Source organism: Taurulus bubalis (genome assembly GCF_910589615.1).
Source record: "Taurulus bubalis genome assembly, chromosome: 7".
Classification (NCBI taxonomy): Eukaryota; Metazoa; Chordata; class Actinopteri; order Perciformes; family Cottidae; genus Taurulus; species Taurulus bubalis.
This window is the reverse complement of record NC_136595.1, coordinates 22,306,320-22,331,906: the sequence shown is the minus strand read 5'-3', so window position 1 is coordinate 22,331,906 and position 25,587 is coordinate 22,306,320. Positions and strand designations below refer to the sequence as shown.

At 41.2% G+C, this 25,587-nt stretch overlaps 2 protein-coding genes across 2 annotated transcripts in view; one reads left to right on the top strand and one right to left on the bottom strand.

Moving 5' to 3' along the window:
* The window catches only part of glis1b (GLIS family zinc finger 1b), a gene marked incomplete at its 5' end in the record, with an annotated part of 68,812 nt that extends 49,594 nt beyond the window's left edge, over positions 1-19,218 (bottom strand). The window contains 2 exons of the mRNA XM_079220811.1: positions 16,630-16,959; positions 19,200-19,218. Of these exons, the coding sequence (XP_079076937.1) occupies positions 16,630-16,959; positions 19,200-19,218 (349 nt within the window). The remainder of the gene's footprint in view (positions 1-16,629; positions 16,960-19,199) is intronic.
* A 1,737-nt stretch (positions 19,219-20,955) lies between these two features.
* Positions 20,956-23,519, top strand: dio1 (iodothyronine deiodinase 1; the record flags this gene model as incomplete). The annotated part of the gene is made up of 4 exons (XM_079220659.1): positions 20,956-21,292; positions 21,436-21,579; positions 22,112-22,311; positions 22,737-23,519. 4 exons carry the CDS (start codon positions 20,956-20,958, stop codon positions 22,800-22,802), a joined length of 747 nt encoding a protein of 248 aa, XP_079076785.1. The 3' UTR covers positions 22,803-23,519.
* Positions 23,520-25,587: the final 2,068 nt, after the last annotated feature.

Genomic DNA, 25,587 nt, shown 5'->3' with positions numbered 1-25,587 from the left:
TGGTGAGTATCGTATTCGTAGCCATCACCAAAAATGAATCTCAGGGCAGAGTGTTGGGGTTTAAGAGACAGTGTGCTAACATTTGCACTAAAAATAAAGAACAGCTGTGGCCAAAGGAAATGACATTGGAGGTATTTAGTAATAATATTGCGGCAATATAATTAATACCTAATGGTGGCGCAAGAGGAAACGATAAAGGCCGATCAAAGTATTTACTGTACAACTCATCATCTGGGGAACATGAATATTTGTACCAAATTTCATTGCAATCCGTCAAATAGTTGTCAAGATATTTTACTGAAAGCTATGTGTAAACCTCATTGTGGCTCTAGAGGACCAAAGGCATTCATCCACTGGGCAGCAGGGACATATCCAAATGTCATGGTAATCCATCCAATGGTTGCATGCTGCTAGCGAGACTAAAAATAGGTGAACAAAAGCCGACTCAGCATTGAGCTACAAAAGTCAGTGAAAAAAAGGATTTACTTGATTTGCAAGTGATCTCAGAAATAGAAGCATCTCTTTCCACAGCAGCCAGACATTATGCCGTCTTGTTTCGCTAGCCTCGCTCATCCCCGCGCCAGCGGGCCGAGCTGTCGGTACAAAACTCACAGTACTCCTTTATGCCTCTTCAGCCAGCACCCAATATTTACAAGGAATCCCAAATCTGTGAGAGAATTCGATTGAACACAGATGGCAGGAAATTCCTCGGAAATGACAGTGGCCAAAACTCCACCACAGAACATGAGAGTATCTCCGTGTAGCAGAAGCATCACGGCCCATCTGACAGATACTCGCTCTTCTTCTCGCCCCAGTGCCGCCTCCTGCCGTCGATTACAGTTTGACAAGAGTTGAGAGTTATATAACTTCTGTAAAACAAGTGATCAATTTGCAGCAATTACTGTATATTTCTAAAAGGTTTAGAGGGAGCAGTGGGGGAGAAATAAATGAATAGTTCGGAAAACGTCTGGAGGAAAATGCCCTTGATGGTCGGTGGTCCAACTGAGAGGTTGAATTTAAGTGATGGTAATTAGATCACATTTGAATGGAGCAACATTTGAAAATGATTATTTTGTTACCTACTCACAGTGCACATAACCTTCTGTTATTCTCAGAGGGGATGCTAGTTGTTTAAAACAAGGGCCAAACCAGATGTTTTTGGGACCAAAAGAGGAATCCAATTTCACTTCCTACTTCTTTGTTACTTTTGTTGTTTTAGCGCAGGAAGAATAATGGAATGTTACTTTGAGAAAAGGATATGTTCAAAGCATGCATAGTAATTGCTTTGGCTTTTGAAGTTTCTGGTTAAAGTTGAGGCCAGAGCCTCCCCACAGTGTCCACAATGAATATTAGCCAGTCAGGATGATTAGGGGTTAACTCTCCCCCAAAATGGAGCTCTTTTAGGAAAATGGGTTTTTCAAAAGCACATAAATTTGCTTTGACAGCCGAGGCACAGAGGGTCAGCTTTTATTTTTATTTGATTATTGGTGTTGTTTCATGTCACCGGTTTATAAAACACTATGCTTCAGCACAGAAAATAAGCTGTTCGCAAAAAGCACTAAATCCCTCTGCGTTTCCTCAAAACAAATGTTATCTTACAACACGGGACACGTCGCACAAGAGAAAGTACACGATAACAATGTCCAAGCTTTGTGAGCGAATGCAACTGGGATATATTCATTATCCGACGATTCACTCTAGTTTGGTTATGAGGTGAGATGACTTGAAGTGATTGATCTTGATTCGGGGTGATTTTCTTCAAACAAGTTATCCTAAAATGAGGACGATCACTCATCTTTTTTTTTAAAGAATAGTGACCATATTTAATTGAAAAACCCCTCTGACCCCTCTGCCACACATGTTTGCTATTCTGTAACTGATTCAAACCAACAGTGGGGAACTGTGCAAAAGACCTGCTATTGCACAGCAGTCAATATCCACCACCAAAGGGCATTAACTTGGCTGAAAAATTACCTCCTCCTCCCCTCAGAGGGCACCACAGTATTGGGGTTTTCATAAATATACAGAACAAATAAGAGAGGGCCCCAGGTTTTCCACTGAGCAAACCTGTGTTGAGTTTCAAACCACACATACCGAAGGAAGTCAGCAATTCCATTCTTTTATTGTGTGGGGAGTCCTCATTCACCAAAGGCTTTGGCACTGAGGGACACCCCTCCTCCTCACAACCACACACTCACAAACACAGATCACACATAGTGACAGGAACACAGGAACAGGTAATCGGAGATGGACAGTCCAGCAGACATTATATATAACTTCACAATCAATCAGAGCTCCATCATGATGCAGCGAGGAGTTCGTAGTCGACCTCTCATCTCTCTACAACCTCAGGAGGAGCCCACTGTTGGCCAGCGCTTGAGCAGCGATGGCATGACTCTTCCTGAGCCCCCGTGGTTACAGGGATTAAGGCCCAGTGGGGCCCGTAAAAACCCAAAATGGTACCAAATGACACCTAAGGAAACACATTCAATCTTGTGCGGTGGGAGGTCAATACACAGCTATTTACACAGACAGCAGCGCTGTGTGCTGGAACGGACAGGGCCACCATCAAAGAGCTTTATGAGCAAATATATTCTCACTGCGTAAGCATTTTAGATGTTCAGGCATTAAAGCCCTCCTGTGTTTTCCCTCCTCTTGTTTAATGGCTGTAATAAGACTCCTTTTATTATGATTTCTGCGCTCGCTGTGTCCCTTCGCCACATGAGTCAGCCGATGGTTATACATGAGTTTGGTCTCAGTCGTAAAAACGATTACAGAGTCAGAACTCGTCACTGACTGTGGGTCAGCCCCAGCATCTCCAGTGACATAACAATAACTAAGAAGAGTAAATAAACCGGGGTTAGTATGATTGAATTTGGTGCTTTAACACAAACTCACAGTTGTACAGTGTACTGATGATACATGCAGGAAAAGACTTCAAAATATGCATCATCTATCATCTAAGGTGAGCTCGTATCGAGAATAAATAAGGGATTACTAGAGATCTGACATAATTGTTGCTTTGTACACACTAAGTTAGTTTAAAGTAAACAATGTTTTGTATGTATCTCAAATAGCTGAAGGTAGTCCACTTTCTAAAGTAACACGATACATCCAATGACAACCTAACTTCTCAACATCTTCATATTAACGTTTGCACATAAATGGTACATACCGCCCCCTGTTTGATTCAGGATAGTTACATGTCCTGCCCATACTTTCTCCCCTCATTTGCTATCATCTCTTAAAAAATGCCTCAAAGAGAAGCAGCGAATACCAAGCAAACAGAAATGTCTCTGGATACTATTATACAATAACTGAGTGTGATAAACTCCAAAGTAAAAAAGTGATGGTTGTTAGTTGATAGATTTTTGGATGGGTCCGTGGTGAGAAGGAGCCTAATCGGACGATAACGAGCAGAAATAAAGAAATCCTTCTTCATCGTCATCTTGGCCTCTGTGTGGTGTTTGGCTGCTCTTGGCCCGAGAGCGTAAGGCCTGAATAAAGAGGGAACCTCGAAGTGCTCTGGCCTGTACCATGTGTCAAGCCTTTCACATAACCTGGCATTCCTTGTAAAGCTCTTTTACGTACCATAAAAAAAATATATATGTACGTATATATATATATATATATACACGTATATATATTTATATATATATATGTATATATATATATATATATATATATACACGTATATATATTTATATATATATATGTATATATATATATATATATATATATATACACGTATATATATTTATATATATATATGTATATATATATATATATACACATATATATATATTAATTTCGCCCCTGACCTGTTTTCCAATATAGTCTCTGAAACCCATAAATGGGGTTGCTTTTCATTTATTTTTATTTGAAGAACTTTGAAATGCAAATGTTTGTTTCCTCGCACGTGAAAATTGAGAGAAGCATCTTAAAAGGGAAAGTTGATGTAAAATACTTTACATCATCCCTAACATAAACATCCAAGCTCTCAGTGCAAGTCTTTTTGTGCTGTTAAATGAGTGTACTTTGGCAAGCAGCAGTGTACATATACTGATGCTTTGCGTCTCTCGCCGGGCTCCTTCATGACTCAGAGCTCTTGAGGCCTGCAGAAGACTGGCATCTTTACAGTGGCCTAGATTGGCCATATTTCCGTGTCAAATGACAGGGCTGGCCCTGTTAAAGTGGGGACTGTGGTAAACTGTGCATTTACATTTACAGCTAAAGCTATCAAGGGCATGGCTAACAAGTCATGTTGACTTTTGTTGAATTGCGGTTTTAGAGGCTACACATTAAATATGTCTCTCACTGCAGCCTTTTCTAGCCCTTAAATGAAAGTGCAACCTTGGTATGCTTCATTTTTAATCAAATTTTTTTTTAATCATTCTATTCAGTTCATAGTTACTGTTTAACTGCAATTTCTTTATTAGTTGGAATAAAAAGCTGCATTCTTTAGAACAATAATGGCTGTGTTATTGAAAAACTTGTGGAAGATTGATTGTTCCCAGGATATCAAATCACTCAAAAAAATGCAAATACATTTATAAAAAAAACATACTGGTAATTTATGCTGGAGGCCAGTAATATACTGACATTTATGTGCAATCAGATACGAGTACCAAGACAATCAAAGCACCACAGATGCATACCAATGACTTGGATTTTTCATCAGTATGATTCAATGTCATTTAAAATACTTAAAACATACTTGGAACATTCAGATATTTCTCCAAAGGCGACAGGTTACAGTACAAGTGGTGATGCTTAACTCAGCATGTCAGGCGTGGCTTCATGTACAAAGTCTGACTGTACCCGAGCCTGGCAAGAGGCCTGGACTGCTTGTGTTTTTTTTAAGCCCAAAGTGGTCTGAAAATGTGACCAGGCCCACATAAACAGTAACAGTGTACAAGAAGACGAGGCAGAGTCACGTCCAATAAATGTTGGCGGTGCTGTCGTGATCAAGTAGAGTGGGCAATGCGTAGGAGTAAAACCAAAAGGGCTTTCTTGGAAACATGGGATGAGAGGTTGGGGGGAGATTATCAATGAAATTTGAAACTTGACAAAAAAAGGCCACGTTTCATCAACTGTATCGTCTCGCAAACATATTTGTTTTGCACTTTTAGTCGTGAAGTTATTTGGTGGGAGACGCGGTGAGAACACAAGGTTGTTACCAAACGATCAAAAGGATTCATTTCAAACCAGACAGTTAAAATCTTGGCTGTTTGGTTTATGGTTGTCGTTTGCGGATTTGGGGGATTTATTTTCACATTTAAATGTAAAGCACAGTTTGAGTGTCACAAAGAAGGGAAGAAACAGGTCAATTTGTTGTTCAATATAGTTGTTGCTTTCTTTGTGCTTCATTCAAATGCAATAGGTTTTCACAGTACCAATACTAAACCTTTATATCCAGGCTGCACAACCAACTGAGCTCGCAGTAGACCACAAAAAACACTTCAGTCACTTCAACCGTTGCAATATAAATACTTTATTAAATACATTTTATTCTGTCTGTATATATAATATTGCTATTGTGGATTCTTTACTGTTTTTAATACTGTTTATTTATATTACTTGTTTTTTATTTGTCACTTGTGTGCACTTTACCTCTCTGCTGCTGTAATCCTGCAATTTCTCCACTGCGGGGCTAATAAAGGAATATCTTATCTTATCTTATATAGGTAGTTGTTTTTCCAACTCGGACGACAAAACACTAAGTAACCGATTAAACAATTAAACTATCGTCATTCGGTGCAGTATTTCTCTGCTTTCGCTCATTTAACATGTCCTGCGTCGTTTTACCAGCAGACCCTGAAAGGCCTGTAACACAGTAGGCCTGTGTGTTCCTCTACAGGACACACTGTCAAACTCCATGGAACGCACCGGGCTGTGTAATGCAATGGAACAAGCAGCAGGTATTTGTTAGTTAATCAGCGTTTGACTTAAGCTAAAGGCCGAGGTTGTGTTCAGGAGCAGCCGGGCTGTTTTGACTAAGCCATCTCAGCAAGGGCCCGGTCATGGAGACTCCTAGCATTTGTTAAAGATTAGCGGCCTCGTCCTGATGCACTGAGCTCGGGTCAGGCAGAGTGCACGGCTCGGACATGAGGCGAGTTTCACCCTATCTCTCCCATCTGCAGCGCTCACACAGCACATCTACACGTCCCGGTACATGAGACACACTGAATAATGTGATTAAAAGGTTTTGGAGTTCGCTGAGGGGAGACTGTACAGAAGTTGTTCCTTCAGGAAGCGGCATTACCCCATTTGACAGAAAGTCACAAAGGTCATGACACGGAGGCATTTACAGCATATACAAAGTAATAAGCGTATCAAGATTGCCCTTCTTACCCTATACTAAAGTTTCTTCTTCTGCGTACCATCTGTGTGCACTTGTGTACCTTCAGTGTTTCGATTGGTTTCTGTTGCATGGGAGTGTGCTATCAGATGTGAACGCTTCCAGAGTATCCATGCTGAATAAAGGCATAACAATAACCCACATCATTAGCCAAAGATACTAAATGAAAACCAACTGTGTGGGAACAATAAAATAATTTGTCACGGGAGAAGGGTGCAGATAAATTCTGAAAGCATTTTCCAATTGGCTGTCGCTCCCATATGCTGGGCCAAGTGCTCAGCACCTGGCTGTCACGGCTCTGACACTGCCTAATTCATTTTTGCTTTCAAACACATGCCAATTAGATCACTGTCGATACGAGCTGAAAGGGCTTGATTAGGCTTTTTATTGGTATTAGTCATCATGTGCTATGAGCTGACTTTTTAAGGGCAACAGTTAGATAAACAGAAAGGAGAGAACTCTTGCTCTCCTCTCCTTTCTTCAGTCCCTCAATCTGTCCACTAAATCTGTGACTCAGATTCAGTGAGGACATGCTTGAGAGAAAGCCAGTTACTCATCCCAAATATTCTTGTCAAAAACTCCTGGTGATTTATAAAAGATATTTTCTGCTACGGGAACGTTTATTGGTTACTGAAGCTGTGTGAACCCGTGGGTTTCGCCTGCCTGGATCCAAGAATCTCAGCATATCAGTGTGAAGGTAAAGTGAAGCTCCTCTTGACGGGTTTTGGCTTCCTTGTAAAAAAGGCTGAACACTGAGCTGTGGGAAAGGGCTGTAAATGTCAAGCCAGCTCAGCTCAATTCTTTTAACTTCCATTTTGAACATAACTTGCCCGTCACCACCATCTTTATTGAATATGACAGAAATCAAGGTTCGAAAGGTTCGAAAGGTCCAACAGGTGGCGATCCAAAGCAAACATTTCATAGATTGATAAAAAACAGACATCTACACACGTATCCACCCACAAATGCACAGATACCTAAATCACATACATGTGAAAATGCTCTGGTGATAATAAGTATGTCTTCAACTGTCCCCAAAGCATTAAATGACCATAATATCTCTGTGGTGGTATATTCATTCGTTGAAAAAATCAGTGTCTCTTAAGCAAGTACTGAGATTTCTTACTTTCAAAGACAAAGTTGCGTGTCTTGTTTTGGAAACATGCAACAAGTGGCTGACCAGTGTTGCAACAGATATCATTCTAAAAGCCAAAAATCTCAAATCAGTAACATAACTGCACACTGCAATTTAGTGTTAGGGATAGTTCTGGCGTTTAGAAGTGGTGATTTGAGGTAGTTATCCATAGTGAGTGTACAGGAGTACCGACACAGGAGCAAAGCAATGTACTGCTGTGAACGGGGGGCAGCAGCAAATCCTGTTTTAGACACCCAAGAAAATAGGCCCACCTTATCTATCTATATTATCTAATATTGGGGCGGCTGTAGCTCATGGGGAGAGTGGTTGTCCTTAAACCACAAGGAAGCCACTTCGATCCCTGGTCTCCCCATAGTTTGCATGTCAAAGTGTCCTTGAGCAAGAACCCCCACTTGCTCCCTGGGCGCTTCACAAGGCTGCCCACTTTTCCTTAATTAGTAAGGAGGGGTTAAAATGCAGAGAATACATTTCCCTTTGTGGGATTAATAAGGGATTTCAAATAAATGAAAAATAAGTTCTCTTCAACGTAAAAAATACTCTATTGACAAAAACATTAACAATAAGTTTCACATTTACATCAGTTCCCCATAAAAAAAAATCATATTAATACATTAAATACACATGAATTAAACTCATATTTTTTTGGTGGGCCTTTGTTGTAAGGGGGTTAAAATTTGCTTTGCTGCTGCCCCCGTCCACCCCGCAGTAAATTACTCTTTCCGTGCCCGTACTCCTGTCTGTGACCCCAAACAGGGGGGCATGCTGACCGCCGTCGACTGTAGCTAATACACTGCCTCTGGATAAGTATGTCATACAACCCCACTTCACCCAAACTATCCCTTTCACCTTTTCACTAGACTTTGCTGCAGGGAATCGGCTCTAATTATCTAGGAAAAAAAAAGTGTGTATCTTAAATTAACTTAAAAAAAAGGGTTCTCATGTTCAGAGTTCACGAACATGTCCATTCTGTCCTCCCCTTTGACCCAAACATCAGCGCACGCCCACACGCACACGCACACAAACACACGCACACACACACAAACACACACACTGTCCAAATGTGCTCACTAATAAAACTGCCAACAACGAGCCCCATAACCGATCCTAAGTATCCAACATGATGTTTGTGTTAAGCAGTGTATTATAGAAGCCGACTTCTGGGTCTTGGGGGGAATGTTAAGCATGTTAATGAAGAGTGCATACTGAGGCTATTACACAGTGTAATATGGATCCATTTAACACACTTACCGCTTAGGCCATGAACCATTATGAAGAAAAAGGGGTCCTACATTTAATCCTGGCAACAGTAAATCAAAGAAGAACAGAGCTGATTGTCTTTAGCGGAAAAACAGCTTAAAGCAGAATTGTTTCCTAATTTAGGAAAAACTCAGCCTGCATTTTTTTATGTAATGTGATGTGGAATAACATAACGATACTCCATGAGCCCAGGAGATAACAGATGGCTCTATTGCTTCCAGTGGAAACTTTTGGACAGAGCAACCAACTCATCCGTGAGCTGTGGTTTTCAGTTCCAGAGGCTGAAATCAAGCATCACAACAGCAACTGCAAGCCAAATGTCATCTTAGATTCCTCCTACGCCCGGTTTGGCAATTGGTCTGTCAAAGACGATTAAACAAAGAACACAAAATGACAGACAACAAATAGACAATCGTTGGACTAGCTGAGAAAATGAACAGGGAATATAAATCAAAAATTCTCACTTTCCTTTATAAATGTTGTCAAAAACGCCCTTCAGGCACTAACATCCATCTGTCTGTGGTTGTAGTTGGACAACTACCAGGTGTTAGGGTGTGTGGAGCATGTAGCGGAACATTTTTGGAAGAAGAAAAAAACATTCACTTTTAACAAACCTTTTGTAACATAATACAAGTGAAACGTATTATTGTCTTGTCTTGTTTCAGTACTACATGGGGAGTTCTCATACATAAGATATTCCCACACAATGAAACTCCGCCGCATCACAACATGGGAAATTGCCTCTTCTTATCACATACTTTATCTCCTTGCTCTGATATTAGACCACTGAAAAACAGCTTTCCCTTTCAAATATAATTGTCTGTAAAGAAAGTCTGTAAAAATAACCCCAAGCGCTACAGATCACAGTGCTGGCATAGAGCCTCTAAACTTTATTAACATCCAGAGTCGGCCTGGCGAAGCTCCCAGCTCCCTGCAACTTGGTCTTACAAGCGTTAACCTGAACAGGGCATCGGCCTGACTTTTCCCAAAACCCTCCACTTCCTCTCTGCATGCACATCGTGCTGTCCAGATTTTCTACAAAAAAAAATGATTTTGACAAAACACCAGTCCACCTGTGCTATAATGCTGACATTGGATGAACAGGATGACATCACTCTCGGCACAGAGGGACGTCTTAGAGGTCCTGACTTCAAGCAATACATAAGCTATAATACATTTTGACTCAAAGATTCACTTGCTAGTGCTTTAGAATAAATCACTGAAAGACTAATTCAATAGTTATTGACTCTGGACGATGAAACTTGGCCCTCTGTCTGGAGACAATACGGCGTACGGATCTATATCTGCCAAGACATAAGGCACATATGAATATCTGAACCCAAATCAAGTGCAAGTTGTCACGCTCAGGTTTTGTGATTGATGTCGACCACATCACTCACCGACAAGCAAGAGTACTTTTTCTCAAAGCAACCTTTATTCCGTTGTTCCTTTGTGCACTTATTAGTCCTGGTGAGCAAGTTAATACAGTGCAGGGGCTGGATTGCATTGCACATCCAGAATGCTGGGCTTCTATTAACAAGCACTAATAAAGTATATAAACTGCACTATTAGACTTTATAATGTCTTTCATAGTCCTCTGGGGCGGCGCCAGCCAATGGTGCAGTGAGCTGACTGGGCACTGCCCCATGGCAGCTTCCTGGCAGAGACGGAGAGGGAACAAGAGAGAGGATAAAACTCAGGCTTTTTGGCTGCTTTCTCCTTCGCTCTAATGAAGACATTAAAACAGCCTCAGCTCGCATCATGTTTGCCCGTTTGTTTTTGACCACTCAGTTGAAGCCAATGTTTGATTGGCTGGCTGATTATTCTTCAACATGACCAGCCTTGTTAAAAAAAAAAAAGTATTTGAAAACTGTTGCTGTAGCAGTTTTAAATGGTGATCTGTTTTAGGGGGATTCACACTGAGCAACTATTACGTGTTGTAAATGTGAGTTGCATCTTGATCACATTTCAAATGAGATAAACTGCTGACAAAGCAGGAGGAAAGCCTCTGTTGGAAAAGATTAAATGGGAGCCTCCTCCTGATTGATTCAGACGTCCAAAACTGCCCTTTCACACTCAAACAATCTATGTTCTTGCAGCTTGTTCAGGGAGGTTAGTGAAGCCCTGATCCTAATGGCTTCATCTCTCTCTCTCTCTCTCTCTCTCTCTCTCTCTCTCTCTCTCTCTCTCTCTCTGTCTCTCTCTCCAGCTGACAGCTGCGAGGGCCTAGACAGCTCTGGCAGAGGCAGCGCAGCGGCGGACGGCCGTCTTAACTGCCGCAGTCAGAGCGGAGCGGATTTTTCTTTGATGAAACACAGCAGCGCCGAGCCAAGAACAGCAAGTGGCACAGCCGAGATGTAAATCAAAAACCCACCCGTGTGTTCAGTCATACAAATAGAGGTCTGCGAGAGGAGCTGCTGCCGTCTGAAAATGCATGAGTAATACGGACTCTATAGACATGTGGTCAGCTGTGGCATGTCTGTCCAGGCAACACGAGTCACAGCTAAGTATCTTTATCTTGACTAAAAATAGTGAAACAGTCAACTATGGTGTAGTTCACAAAGAGCTGGCAGCTTATTCTTAAACGTGTAGAGTGTGAAACTTTGTGAGCACTTCACAGGGCAAGGTTTAGACTAAAAATACATTTTTATGATGACATATCTTAGCCAACTCTGCAACTTTTTCTTGATTAAGCTGAGGCCCAGAGCACATTTCTTCTGGTATTCCAGTGATATTGAAACACTTACTCAAACCAGATCACATTTTTGCCATGTGACTGGTTGGATTCATTGGCAGAATGAAAGTCAGAATTCCTTTGGTGACAGTGAGATGCAATAGTCATACCACACTGGTCACAAATGAATGAGAACATTTGACCTGACAGAGAAAAAGACAGAGCGTAGATGTGGCAGAGCTAACATTGTAATTCAAAGGTTTGCTTGTGGGTTCACACACGCACGTGTTCGTTTTGCAACTTCAGCGGACCAATCAGAAGACACCCAACAGCCACAACCTCCCGTAAATCTCCTCCTCTCCCTCTCTTTGAATCCAACCTCAGTCAAGTTGATGCAACACTCGTCTCTTCCTCTGCCACTTATCTCCCGTTCCTACACACGTCATGCGCACTCCCGAGCCAAGTTTGATTGAGGTGATTCAGCCCAACAGATGCCAGACCAGGGGTGTTCTCTCGCTCTCCCTCTCTAGTGGCTGTGACTCAGGAAGCGCTCTCATTCCATTACCCAGCATTCCCTCCTCTCGGCGTCTCAGCCAGACAGAGGTTTACGGGAATACCGCTGCAGAATCATCATCGGACCTCCGCTTTATGAATCAATGGAACATGCTGCAAACATTACACCCTGCAACACCCTTCCCAGGCAGCACCCTCGCATTTGCCCATAACTCACTGCTGAGCTCATAGGAGACACACAAGACGTGGGCTGAGACGCTCTTCTTTGGCTCAAGAGAATGTACCTACTAGTGAGAAAACTTGTGAGGAAGGTTACCGTCTTGTTCTTTGATATCCTCCATCAGGCTCATGTCCACTGTATAGTTCCACGCGATTGAGAGGCACAAATGCAGAGAGAGAGAGGAATGTCTGGTTGTTGTTTTTTATCAGATCCTGTTGACAAAGTCTGTGAGAAATATTGCTGGATTCAAACTGACAAGTAAGACCAAGAAAGGCACCGCATAATCTCTTTGCGATCTGGAAACAAAAAAAAATCTCGGTTAACCTCGGCGGCAAAACTAAGTGAACCACATGTTCAATAAAAGGTCAAATCTCTTTTAGCAGCAGTGACAGCAACATGTTTCCTCTGAGGATTGATCAGTCTTTCACAACATCCGAGAGGAATAGCTGCTGTAACCTTTCCCTCGCTGCTACAACCTTTTGGCAAATTGACCAACAGGGATGTTGCTCTAAAGAAAATGTAGTAGGAGAAAATGTATGCCTCATGTAAGCCTATGCCTTGTACCACATGGCAGGGTCAGCCAAATGAGCTTGCTAGTAAAGAGTAAAGATGTTGAAGGCAAAAGATCCTTTGGTTTCCCCTCGTCTTCTTTTCAAATTCTGGACTTGAAAATATAATTTCACAGATAGATTGCCAAACCAGGCTATGAAACCATAACAAACGACTTATTCAATAGTCACACTGTGGGTGAACATCATGATGCTCTTATTTAGTCCACAGAACCATTATCTTCCAAAGGGGTTGATTTAAGATCATACAAGTTTCACACGGTGCCCCCAATTTAAACTGTGGTCAAAATCCACACTAAATATTTGCTCTGCGTCAGCTGCTGAATCATCTCCCCCAGTGATCCATCGGTCCATTAGGGATACATTTTCTAAAGATCTAGACCACTTCAACTCTTGAACCATCGACACAGACTACTGTCATGCCCCTGATTCAGCAACATGGGTAGACCAGTGTCACAAATCACAACGGGCTCACAAGTCCAAACCAAAAGAAAATACTGAGAAACACTCCAAGATGAATAAATAATATGATCCATGAATACATCAAAGCCAAACTCAAGGCAATTATGAGTCTGAAGTCCAAAGTAAATTAAGAAATTCAAACCCCTTGAAACAGCTGAAGCAAACATTATCAAAGAATTATAGCTGTATAAACATTTCATGTGACACAAATCTGAAGATTTACTCAGATGAATGTCTCTACGACCGGAAAGAATGCACCGGACCACATGGATATTTTAAATGTCAACACCAGTTCCCTTGTAGGTTCGGCTGCGAGTGTCATATCAACGATGAATAATAGGCGTATTTTTTGGAACATTCGCATTATCAATTACTCTTCTATTTTAACAGAAATTTACGAAGAGAAAATTTGGATTTCAAAGTAACAATGAAATCCATCATACAGCGACAATTATTGCCAACTGCCCACTCCTCTTTCCATAAAGAATACTAATAAATAAACCTCATAGTTTGATAGAATTTGTGACTTCCCCTAAAAGCACTTAATGTGTTCCTCTGTGCACACACGACCAAAACTATTCACAAGCTACTGGTAAGCTGTCATTAAGCGTTTGACACAGCCGAGGCTCAAAGCGGGCCTGTAATGGTCGGTTGTTTCTCATAACAGTCAGATTATCGCCCCGCAGTCTGACGTCTACAAATGCTGCTGGGGAAAACACAGGAAGCTAGGTCATTTTGAGGAAATTCAACATTGGTGCCAATACCAATTCACCACAAAAAAAAAAAAGAGTGTATGTGTGTGTAATATACATTTATGTGCATATGTCAATGTGTGGTATATGTGATTAGTGCATGTGTTCAGCATATTCTGACACGGTGTGGTGTGCTTGCATACAGGTGTGCATGTTTTATAGACATGTTACGCTGATGTGTGTTGGCAAAGGGCAACAAGAAATAGCCATCGAAGTGTAAAAAGCTCTGACAATGATTAAATCCAAATATCCATTACTCATCTCTTTACGGGCTGAATCAACAGACAGACCTCTGCATTTATCTGAGAGCGAGAGTCTGGGACTCCAGAACACTCCTCTAACTAAAACATTTTCATCAAATAAGCTCACACACTCGGCAGCTCGGTCTCCGCCAGGAGAAACTTTAGTATGGTATCGAATGATGCTAGAGTACACACACCATTCAAACCTGATATTCTTTTTCAAGAGGGGTCAAGTGTTTTTCTTTGCAAGCTAAATATTTTCTTTGCTGGTGGGCCCTAATATTTATAGCACAGTGGACTTGCAGTGTATGGATGATCAGCCGCTGTTCCACTCACGAAGGGCAATACACATGTTTTCCAAACATACGCACCTGGTGTGACATAGGTCACAACTTGATGTCAGGAAAAATAATGAATAAATGTCCCGGGTTTAGCTGGGGGAAACTTCTTAAAATGCGACGGCACAGCAAAGGGTTTTGACAAAATTTTGAGTTGTTTTTTTTTCCTTCAAGATACCTGGCACATAAAAAATCAAATCCAAGCCTGTAATACAGTCTACTGTCACAACGTTACTTCAGGTGGACCCTTTGATGGCAAAATTGGCACAGTTAAAGGTCAGAAATCTCCCATCTGAGGTAGGTTCTTCCCGGAGTTTCTCCATCAGGATAAATATTACAGTCTGTGTTTGTTCAAAGATTCCTTTCAGCATGAATCTAAAGCATTGGTTGAGAATGCCGTTTAAACTCCAGTTCGGCCCCCGAATGGGAGTACGTAATACGATCGGCCTGAAATGAGGCATGATACAAAAGACTGATGAGTACTTAGATCACTTTCATACTCCATGCTCAGCGTAAGAGACCATAAAACAGAACAAAATGCTGACAGTACAGTGCATAATAATTTAAGATAGACATCAGGAGTACAAGATTAAATGAACAAAACTTGGAATTACTCGATCATCACAGCAAAATATGATGTGAAAATGTATTACTTCCAAATCATGAATTAAAAAGTCTGATGTGTGGTTGATTGAGTATGTGCTGAAAGAAGTACATATTGGTTGTTGTTTTTTTTGCACTCCACAAGGGAGGCTGAAAACTATTTTAATTTATAAAACCACTAGATATTGAAACTATTAAAAAAACAAAAACACTCAACTGCCTCACAGAGTCAGGACCAAACAAACGGATATGTGTCTCCTTCAACGTTAATCTGCTCGACATAATCCGCAAACGCAGAACACATCTTGCGACCCCATAATTTACGGGAAGCGAGTTCAAAAGCGTCGCAAAGACAATGAGACAATTCATTCTGGTTTGGGATGCTGGGGATGGAGGGCTGAGGGCACAACTGTGCTCCAAAATAACTCATAAATGCTGAGACACTTTCGGCAGACATATGGTATTGTTTAGCAAGGAGAAACAATAATCAAATCCGTTGATCCTCTTCTTGCTGAGGATGATTGCTAATATAAAAGTCTGTTCCGTCTCATCATAATTTAGGATGGGGCTGTAATTACCTCCGCCCTCCCACAACAACACACTGTCTAAACAGGATGGAGCAGTCTCAAAGCCAATTATCCGCTCAGAAGGCTATCTGTATGACAGCGCTCATTTCATCTGTGTAATTGTTTTTTAAGTTTTTGCTTTCACTGATGAGCCACGTTCAAAGTTTATATTTATTCTGGAAGGAACAAAATCAATTATGAATTTTCAGCCATTTGAGCATATAACGTTTATCATCTTTAAGATTAATATTGTTCTAAATTTGAGACAAAAACGTATACATTGTTTTATTTTATATTTAAAAAAATGAAAGAATTGACTCAAAGCTTCAATTTGCCAAATGTTCCATATACAACTGAATGAGGCAACGTCCTCACCGTGCTGTAAACTAAACTGCCATGCCTCGTTAACATCCATAGAAATTGCACACTTGCTTGGCAGTTCTTCCACACAGTCGGCTGCATCACTTCACATGGCGTTCGTGTGCAACAGAGACTTTGAATCTGTTATTTATGAATTGGCCAAGGATCTAAGTGAGCTCTGGGTTTAATTAACAGACCTAATCCACAACTGCAAACAGGGCTCTCAACACAAATACACAGTACAGCTGCCTCAAATGATGCTTTCGAGGAGCCATGTAGGAGCAACGTTTATTTGGATGATGGCTTTAGTCTTAAATAAACCAGAGACTAATTAGTCCAATTTGCCTGACTGATACTGATAGTGCTGCTGCTTGACTTAATTTGTTTTTGTTATCCTTATAGTGTGTTTGAACAATAGCAATCATCATTACTACATTAAATGTGACTCCAATGTATCCATCATGTTCAGGAACCACTCTAACAAACTGTATAACTTCCAAAACACCTCGACGGCATCACTTTTCAGGTCCCACATGTCACACTGAGGCGGGCCTACCTTGCACGGGCGGGAAAGAGAGGCACGAGCGCGGAGCCTTGGCCGCCAGGTGCGCTTTTTCCTCGGACGCGGCGCAGAGTGTCTTCGGGCTGGCGCAGTTCATGTGAGTCGGGGTGTCGTGGGAGCTCCGGCAAATCTGCGAGCCGAACCCACCGCTCCCGGCTCGCCGCGGACAAACGTCCGCCTTGCTGCCGTACACGGAGAGCGACAAGCCGGTGAAGTCTGTGAACGTCGGGGTCTGACAGTGGCTGACCATCCCGAACAGCGCTGAGGGGTTCTGCATTGGAGACTCGGCTTTCCCATGCAGTGTGCGGCTGCTGCTCACATTACCTGCGCACACGAAACGATTAAAACAAAAATAATCAAAAATCAAATCACAGCAAACTGCACATTGGAGGACACGATTTAACTTCGGGGCTTTGGCAACACCTACCTTATTCAATTACCCAGTGAGGAACATAAAGGGTCGAATTGCGCACGTCGGCATGTTTATCGAACTGAAGGGGAGAGCATCTGCACGCCTGATCGATAGCATCCTCTCAGTGAGGATCAGTCATCAGCATCCCATGCGTCTCTCTCTCCCCCTCTCTCTCTCTCTCTCTCTCTCTCTCTCTCTCTCTCTCTCTCTCTCTCTCTCTCTCTCTCTCTCCTCTCTCTCTCTGATTGGCACTGGACCGCTCCGCTGCTCTGCAGGGCTCAGGAGCACCAATGAAGACCGTGTCCGTGTTTTCTGTGGGAGGACAAGATCTGGATCAAGACAGGACAATTTGCAGTTCTGAAGGCTCGGATGCGAGCTACTGCATGTTTGAATGCTGTGATACTTGACATAAAGCATTTAAACCTCGATGTAAGACATGCAGAACAAGTCATTTAATAACGGGTTGCTTTGGCGAACAGTGCAAATCATATCAGGCATCGCTCTGCTTGGTTTTCAAAACATGTATGATATAGAGACCAAATACAACTGTGGCATTTAATGAAATATATTCAAATGCAGCATATAACAGGCATCATCCTTCTTAAGTGTTATAAGGTATAGAGATGTTTAGGCATCTGTAGTAGCTGTGCGTATTCCAGCCCGTTTAAAGTGACTAAAACAACTGTGATCTGAATTCTCATACAGCAAAGAATTTGGACATAATTGTGTTTAATGACTTGATTTATTTACAAAGATTCCTCCTCAAAAACGTGAATAGAAATTTGAAAATCTTTACATATTGCACATATTTTGTTCAGCATTTGCATTTCCATCGGCTGTCTCTATATTATTTCAACTGCGTGGTTTTTGACTTATTATTTGAATCATGGTTCATTATGTCTGACTGCAACAACAAAAAACTATCTATATATCTTTGGAGTGTTGGGAAATGTGACTTTATTAAAAATGAAGCAGTATCTGCCAAGTCTTAAACACGTTCATAATTACGCGTTAAAGTGTTCTTTCCTGTGTTGAAAGAGCTGGTGTTTATCCTGTATCATTGTGGGAAATGCTAATCTGCAGCACCACCTGGTGGCCTTTCCGTGGAAGGGGAAATCCCAACTCGGGTTGACGCTGTCGGAAACAGCATAGACGGTTATTACAGTGCAAATATAAGGCGGGGGAAACAAACTGTCGAGTGAAAGTTTCAAATTATTCTGTAAGAGGTGTGTACCGTCCGAGTATGTGAAAGTCTGGTCTGTAAAAGACGGGAATTACTGGATCTGATGGTGCCTTTGCATGCTGTTGGAAATGTGTATCCACGTGGATGAACGTGAACGACCAGAGAGATTTGGCCATCAGCAGGATAAAGAGAGAAGAATAACTTATATCCATTTATGGTTTAAGCAGTGGAAATGTACCAGCTTTTTGTTTTCACTTTGAGTCCATGTGTGTATGTCATCATGGTAAAATGTTGCCCTGAAGACAACTATAGTAGAAGGAAAACTGCCACAGTAGCAGTTTTAAATACTTTACCAGGTGTTTATATATCTGTCTGTGGACAGATTTTGTCACCGCCGTAGCATTGCAACCTTGCTGGATGCAGTCACAAAACTTCCCAGATGTTATTTCAGAAAAGAAACAATGCAGAGTTCGAAGAAGGATTCACGAAGGGGGGAATAGCTCATTCTTTTTACTCGTCTTCATTCTGCTGTAAAATACTTCTGACCAAAATGTTTTCTAAAACAAAATGCCAAAATCTAAGCTGCTAAATTTGAACTGGAACTCTGACAACTTGGTTCTTATTATAACTTAGGTTTAAGTGAGTATATAAACTCAGCCACCAATCAAGAACAACTGATGGTGAACTGATATGTAAAGACATATCAAGGTCAACAAAGGCCTGCATGGAATACAATAAGTAGGCTATTGTTAAATAGGCTTTGTATTTGTTTGGAGATATAAACATGATGACTGCCACAAAGCAGCCTGTATAATTTTAGCAAGTAAAGTCTTTTCCATCAGCCTACACACACACGCTATATAATTATGTTAGGGTGGTTTTACTTCATTTTTGTCTTTCAGAGTCAAAAAGTTACACAGATGTATAGAATCCATATCTATAACTTTCAAGTCGTGTGCGTTTTCGTACCTTTTAAAATGCCCTGCATGTCACCTGAACTGTTGGGATATATTCCTATTATACCAGTCAGACCAGTCCATCTGGATGGAAGACACATGAGACAATTTAAGGAAAATGGAGTGATTGATGGCTCTGAGCAACAATGAGTCTCGACCCACTATGGATCCTCTGAGTCTGCGCAATTGAGTGCACACATACCAATTATCTGCTAACAAAGAAAGGAAGTGTGTAAAGTGAAGGAGACAGAGGAGACAGGGGTATACAGTTAATAATTTAGTACAGCTGTTTGCTCTTATAGTTCTGTGTGTTTGCCTAATTCACTCTTTTGCTTTATTTTTGAGCATGCATGATGAATGTGTGAACCAAATAAGTTTCATGGTGTAAGTTAGAGATGAACTGAGGGTCACCTGCCTTTATTTTCTGGAAAAAAAAGAAAAAGAAGAATAAACAAGCAAGACACAGCTATCTCTGACCATGGTGAAACATGTTTGGACATTTCTCCATTAAAATTCCCATAATTAATCACAACAGCAGGATACATGTGGCAGATTTGTGTTTAATTAGAAAACACAGAGACATTAACCTGATTAGCAGGGCTGAGCTAACGTTTGACCCGAGGTTACCTAGCTAGCCAGACACATATTTCAGATGGTTGTAAGACCATTGAAATTAAAATACACTTACATGCAGCATGTGGCGAGAAAAGAGGACCGAAGTACGATGTGACTTGGCTCAGCGTTACCTCGCCTTAAACGCGTATGTAGCTAAACGATGGTTAAGCGAACATGTTAGCTAGCGCCATTTCTGTTGGCCAACTACCGCCGCGCGCGACTGTTGAGTGACTCCCTCACACTCTAAAGGCCACAGTTTAGGTTAAAGTCTCGTATCTAAGCTAGAAGTTCGTGGTCGGTTTATGTTGTGGTACCTCTTGTGTTTGCTTGTAAATATATATATATATATATATATATATATATATATATATATATATATATATATATATATATATATATATATATATATATATATATATATATATATATATATATATATATATATATCATGTAACCTCGAATTATTACAACAGGTAACGCTAAGCTAGCTGGTGTTTTAGCTCGTAAGGAGGCCGTTGTTACGGTTTAACAAGCGACCCTGAAAGTCACCAGCTAACAGGGTCGCTTGTTAAACCGTAACACCGGTGCGGCCCCACTCTCAATTAAGAAAGACATGACATCGCCCCAAAAATAACTGATTATCTAACCTTGTCTTGTGTTTTGAAGTTGTCAAGTCCAATTATGTTATTTAGAAATATAGGATTTAAATGTTTATTTCATTTCGCGCACAGCAATTCGAGTATCGCTCATAGACTGGTAACGCTAAACATTATGCGAGATGATGAAAATGTGACTTAAGTTTGTGTCGTAAACAATAACTTCCGCCTCCGTTCAAATGTAACATTTGCCATGGGACTTTCATGAGGCGCTGTTCCCTCTCCTCTTCTCACAAAGTGTCCTAAAGGGAAATGTTTTGAAGTATCATTATTTCCAAAAGTATATTCTTGCGAAACGGAACACGTCAACTTCAATTTACTTCAGCGCTCCAAAGTATATGTTCCTTGCGGTATAGAAAATACGAGCTTTTAAAGAGGCCATGAAGGCAGCTGTTGTCAAGCGTGAGTCTGGTGGGCGGTAACCGACGTGTTGTAACTATTGGATGTCAGTTTGCAAGAGACACTCTGGAAACGGCAGTCCACCACAAAGGAGCAAGCATGTCTTTGCACAGACTGATGGTGTATTTGTCGACTGCATGCTTATTTTGCTTCATGATAGGAATCAATGCCGTGCTCTACGTCATGCGTTTTATTTCACCGAATCTCACCAAGAAGATTATCCTCAAAATGGGTGAAAAGTCCACAATGACCCAGAATCCCAACTTTAAGTATGAAGACTGGGGTCTGACGTTTGCCAGCCTTAATTTCTTGAAAACGGCCGGCCACCACATGTGGATGTGTCTCGGACAAGATGCCTTTGTGGGGGTCGAAGCTCCGGACACACCTGTGTTCAACATGGAGGGGACGAAAACGAGTATCTGCAAGTACTTGAAAGGTGCATGACGAGATTTAAACTTTAAACTTGTATCTCTCTCTCTCTCTCTCTCTCTCTCTCTCTCTCTCTCTCTCTCTCTCTCTCTCTCTCTCTCTATATATTTCTCTGCTCCTGAATTGAAAGCTGTGTTTTCATTACTGCAGGAAACCGGCCGCTGGTTTTGAGTTTTGGAAGCTGCACCTGACCCCCGTTCATCTATAAACTTGAGGAGTTCAAGCAACTCGTCAAGGACTTCAGTGACGTAGTGGACTTTGTTGTGGTCTACATCGCCGAGGCGCATTCAACGGGTGAGTGAAAGTTGGAGAAAACCGTGCATCCAAAATCTGGAAGGGGGAAAGTGAAGCAACATTGTTTATATCAGCAGTTTCCTGAGAGATTTGAAAGCGAACATTTGAAAGTTCTTGATTTTCCTTATCCTTAAATGTCTGGAATAATCAGTTTATCAATGGCTTGAATTTCTTTGGAGTCTGAAGTCCAGAACCACGAGACTGAAATAAGCTTTTCATTGTATAGAAAAACTGTCTGTTATCTGTGCATATGACAGTAAAAACATCTTGAATCTTGAATCTTATGTATAATTTTACCAAAATAGTCAAATGTTGAGTCATTGGAAAACATAAATAAATAAAAAAAGTTCACTTAAGAAACAGAAAAGTCCTTTGTGACACACCACAACCACAATCTGGCCTGCATTCCCATTAATAACGCTGCTTTAACGTTTGATGCTGTTATGCAACATCCGTAAAACAGCATTCATTGTGTGTTCCATAACTTTGATGTCCGGATTCAGTAAAATCACATTCTTTATTCCCGTGTCAGATGGTTGGGCCTTTACCAACAACTTTGACATCAATCAGCACCAGAACCTGGAGGACAGGCTGTCCGCAGCGCAGATCTTGGTTCAGAAGGAGCCCCTGTGTCCGGTGGTCGTGGACGACATGAGCGACGTGTCCGCCATAAAGTACGGCGCTCTGCCCGAGAGGCTTTACGTGCTGCAGGCCGGGAAAGTTGTCTACAAGGTGAGATCTGGTGCACCGCTGACACTGGAGTCAATTCCCCGTGACCGCGATTAAAGAGTTTAGAAGAGGCATATCCGTCACGTCCCACTCGCTGCTCTCTTTGATGCAATGAATCTCGTGATTAAACGCCAGCGCTGGGGGTGCACGGCTCCCGACGCTATCTGCACTTGCACTCTGTGCCCTCACGCTATCGCATGAGAAGGAGCATTGTATGATTCAGACAACACTTGAGTTCTTGGCTTGGAGCCAGGCTCTTGTTGGCCATGCCAGAAATCTCGAGTTAGACAATATTAAAAAGGCCCACACGTGTCTCTGATGTCTTCTGTTGGCATGTTCTTTCTGGCTCTCCATGAACATTTTATCGACATGATGTTATTATGTCATTAACATTCCTCTCTCTCTCTCTTTCTCTGTGTTCTCTCCAGGGGGGCTTGGGGCCTTGGGGTTACAATCCGATGGAGGTGCGTTCGTTCCTGGAGAAGATGAAATAACGTTGTTCAACTATTTGCCATCCGAACAGTGTCATTTGTCCACATCATAATCAACACATAGTCTCATATAGCACAATACCATACAGTTGTCTTTTAAAATCAAGACTCAAATCGATTTACTGCCGAATCTACTATAAAATGTAGTTTTATAGTTGCTCCTCATAGCTGTAGGAATATTATTCAAACTTGCACTAATATTGGTTTTAGGCTCTCCTGTACTGAGGTGGGACACCATACTCATATTGTCAATCTCTGAGCTTGAACTCGCCTCTCAGTGTTTCTTAGTGACGGCTGCAGATTAAACCGTTGGCCTCTGTCGCCAGATGAAGTGAAACAGAGAGAGACTGTCGGGTGAAGAGATTGCATTTGAGACATTGCAAAATGTACAGAATTTGTATTTTATTTTTTATTCTAAAGTTTAAAAGACTTTATGATTTTTAAGTCATGAAAGCACCTTTTTTCCCACTTCTCTTGCAGGTTCAGTCATCAAGTTTCTCACTAGCGTTGTAAACTGTATTATTTACTACGGTTTTCTATTGTCAATAAATGCTCCACGGTAATTTCACAGGAGGATGTTTTTTTATATGATGATTACAGTGCAAACCTCTGGTAACTGTAATCTGATGGATTACTTAAAAAACAGCCATCTATGGATTTTATATAAGAGCATTTATGATGAGACATGTAATGTTTGCATTGTAGTACAATAAAGAACAATCTGGGAAGAAGACTCCTGCATCAACTTCTCTATCTATACGCAATATACGACTCCATCTGTGTTGCAGTTCATGTATTAATTCTGTTTGTTTGAAACGTTTCCACATCCTCCAGCGCCAACATGGCTGGATGGGAAATTAACTGGCTGAAGTTAAATCATTATTAAAGCGAAAAGCACAGAGCCATTGTTTGAAACATCTATCATCGCCTCTCTGAGCCAATGACTCATCCGCTAAGATAGGCCGCAAAGCACCAGAGGTGTTTTATTTTTACATCATGTTTCTGTGGGGAAAATGGCCGGGGGCTTAAATGTTGACGCACACAGCAGCGTGACACCACATGACGAGCTGGCTGTTTGCTGTCTTGTCTGGAAGTGATAAATAGGAAATGTTCTGCAATGTATGTGGGTCATGCCAAGTTCAACAAGTGCATGCACACACAGACAGACACACACAGTTTTGATGTGTGGCATTCAGGCGCTGATGCGAGTTAATACCTAACTGTCTCGTCTTTGCAAATACATTGATTTTTTTGGCTTCCAGCGTGTATCGTTTCACGACAAAACATTCTGCTGCTCTTGCTTTAATTCTTCGATAGTGTTACCAGGGTTCTTACGGTCATGGGAAACCTGGAAAAGTCATGTCATTTTAAAATGGTTATTTCCAGGCCTGGAAAAGTCTTTGAAAAAAATTTAATCCCAAAAGTTTTGGAAAAGTCATGGAAATGTGTTATATTCATATGATCATTGAAATAATGAATATGCTTTTAAAAGGAAGACCTTCAAAATATAAGCAGGCATACATGCAGGCATCTATATAAATGTTTATTCTTTTAATCAAACTATTGTCTCATTCTTTTGTGTTATTTAAGGTATACTGTATGCTTTGGTATTCTCATTGTTAGTTTAAAATACTACATTTTCTCACTTTTTCATGTATACAGAGAGATTTCACAAACTGCTTGGTCATGGAAATTTGGTTTAAAGTCATGGAAATCCATTGGTCAAAATGTGTATGAACCCTGTGTTGCATAACACAAAACAAACATGAGTGCATTGGCTTTCAAAATCTAGGATTTATTGATTCATCGTGGTAAAAGAGCTACTATTTTGAGAATAGAAAATACTGAAGATTTCCCTCAAGGAAAGAATGATTAAACTCCCAACAGCATCATTAGAAACAGTTTAATAGTCTTTCCTCTTGTCTTTGTTAGATAGATTTCACCTCCACACCAATATTACATGAATAACCCTCTCAAATACAGTATTTGGGTAGATTTTAATGTCTTAAATATTTTTCAGAAATACACAATAAAAGAGCTGCAACAGTGGTGATTTGGGCCTCGACATGTCCGATTAGTGTAAAAGTAACAACAAAAAAAAAGAAGTAAGGCCTTGATATATAAATCACAAAAGGACCAAGTGACAAAACAAACTACAGGGTCGTATTTCGGGTTCCAAAGCTACTACCAGAGTATGGTCGGGAACAAAGCTGTTTTTTCTTGTTGCCACAGCTCATGCCTGCGTGGCTCTAAAGTTGGAGAACCGGTTTGGCTCCTGCCCAGCCAGGCCACATCCTGTGGAGAGAGACGGCAGCCGCTCGGCTTCGCTTCCTTTTGTTAGACAGGAACCACAGCTTTGTCAGATCCTCCCCACCGTGGACCCTTGTTAGAATTCATGTGTGAATCTTTAAGTCAAACCAAAGCCAGCGGGAACCTTGCATTCAGCTGCTTTTAGGGAGAGAACATATTTAGTTTGAAGCCCAGAGGTCTCCGTAGAGCTGAGGTGTCCTCTGAACCCCACCAGAGGGCAGTGTGAAGCTGGTTTCTACTCCAACAACAGGAGAGCAGCAGACACAAAATACACAAAGTTGTTTTTCTTTTTTGCTCCCAGACATTGGAGTGACCCATCTGGCTGAATTTGTATCAATTTAAAAAAAAAAAAATCGGTTGGCCCACAAATAAGTAGTATCAATTATTGGCTATTATATAAAGTATTGGCTTCCATTGATGTAATAACCTAAATTGGTTTAAGCTGAAATTCGAGTCTGGACATTTACTGTTTGTACTA